We start from the raw sequence: 1,948 nt of genomic DNA on the forward strand, positions 1-1,948 counted from the left end.
AGAGTTTGGGGTGGAGAGAAGGACCACGTCCCACTGTGGAGGGGCTGGAACATCCCTCTTGGGGTTGAGCCTTAGGCTGAACCTTCTCTCCCCCATGGCAGGAATTGGCCAAGTTTCAGGAGCTGATCTTTGAGGACTTTGCCAGATTCATCCTGGTGGAGAATACCTATGAGGAGGTGGTGCTGCAGTCAGTGATGAAAGATATCATGCAAGGTAGGGTCCTGAGGCACCTGTGTGAGGGGGGTGGACCTCATCCAGGATGCTGAGGACTGTATGAGGAGGGGGTGATCCAGTGCAGGATGCTGTGGGCTGTATGAGGAAGGGGAGACCCCAAACAGGGTGCTGGGGGCTGTATGAGGAGGGGGTGATCCAGTGCAGGATGCTGTGGGCTGTATGAGGAAGGGGAGACCCCAAACAGGGTGCTGGGGGCTGTATGAGGAGGGGGTGACCTTGTAGAGGGTGCTAGGGCAGTGTGAGGAGGGTGTAACCCCACTCAGTGCTGGGGGCTGCCCCAGGAGCAGCTTTCCCACATGGCTCTCCTTCTAACCAGTGGGAGGGATTCAGAACTCTCTTCCCAGCTCCACACAGACCTCCCTGCCCCCCATGGGGAGGACTGGGCAAGGTGCCCAAGCCTGGCAGGTGCTTCCCCATCTCTCAGCCCCTCTGACACCCTCTCTTGTCCCCAGCTGTGAAGGAAGCAGCCGTGCAGCGCAAGCACAACCTGTACCGTGACAGCATGGTCATGCACAACAGTGACCCCAACCTGCACCTCCTGGGTGAGGGTATCCCCATCGACTGGGGCGAGGAGTACAGCACACAGCCCGAGGCTGAGCCCGCGGCCGACAAGCGCCGCAGGGCCAAGCAGGTGGTGTCAGTGATCCAAGATGATGAGGGGGTGCTGCCCTACGAAGTGGGAGCCGAGGCACTGCTGCAGCCCAGCTCCCCAGAGCCACAGAAGCTGGAGGAGATGCACCCTGGGGTACCCCCGAGCTCTCCAGGTGGGGTGAAGGAGATCCGGGAGGCGCTGGCACAGGAGAGCCTCGGGGATGGCGTCGGGGCGGAGGAGCCGCTGACAAATGGTACTGATGCCACACGGGAGAGTGGTGCCAGAGAGGAGGTGGTGGTGGTGACAGGGTCTGTCCAAGGGGATGTCACCCCTCAAGGTCCAGCCAGTGAAGGGGACAGGGTGCACCACACCACACCGTCATCACCAGCTGAGATCCCATCTGGGCCTGGGATGAGACGTGCTGCCCCACCACCACCTGTGCCTGGAGCCGAGGTCCCGTCAGGGGCTGGGGGGCAATGTACCACACCAGCATCACCTGTCCCTGGAGCTGAGATCCCATCAGGGACTGGGAGACAACGTGCTGCACCAGCATCACCCGAGGGCTGGGGAAAATCATGCCACACCAGCATCACCTGTGTTGGCATCACCTGTGCCTGGAGCTGATGATCCATCAGGGGCTGAGGTGCCACATGCCACACCAAGATCATCCCTCATGGCATCACCTGTGCCTGGAGCTGATGTCCCATCAGGGGCTGAGGTACCACGTGCCACACCAAGATCATCCCTGCTGGCATCCCCCGTGCCTGGAGCTGACATCCCATCAGAGTCCACCGTACAACACACCACACCAGCATCACCCAAACCCCGTGCTGATGTCCCACCAGAGGCTAAGGTGCCCCATGGCTCACCAGCATCACCTGCACCCGGAGCCGAGAGCCCATCACTGTGCCACCAGCCCAGTGACAAGGGGATGGGTGGGGATGTGACCTCCCTGGGCAGGGAGTGCAGCCCCCCACAGCCCACAGGCACCACGGAGAGCGGTGAGGGGGTGCAGACTGAGTTCTAGCCCCAGCCCCCCCACCATGGACTGGCCCTGGTGACACTGGGGTTGGGGTAGGGGGATGGAGAGCAGCACCACGGGAGAGGGAGGGGATGGGAACC

At 62.0% G+C, this 1,948-nt stretch overlaps 1 protein-coding gene across 1 annotated transcript in view; it reads left to right on the forward strand.

The window, feature by feature from the left end:
• FAM129B (family with sequence similarity 129, member B) overlaps positions 1–1,948 on the forward strand; it is a gene marked incomplete at its 5' end in the record, with an annotated part of 15,122 nt that overhangs the window by 13,107 nt on the left and 67 nt on the right. The window contains 2 exons of the mRNA XM_009077904.1: positions 102–213; positions 687–910. Of these exons, the coding sequence (XP_009076152.1) occupies positions 102–213; positions 687–910 (336 nt within the window). The remainder of the gene's footprint in view (positions 1–101; positions 214–686; positions 911–1,948) is intronic.

The sequence above is a fragment of the Acanthisitta chloris genome, unplaced genomic scaffold, assembly GCF_000695815.1.
Source record: "Acanthisitta chloris isolate BGI_N310 unplaced genomic scaffold, ASM69581v1 scaffold9787, whole genome shotgun sequence".
NCBI classification, from domain to species: Eukaryota; Metazoa; Chordata; class Aves; order Passeriformes; family Acanthisittidae; genus Acanthisitta; species Acanthisitta chloris.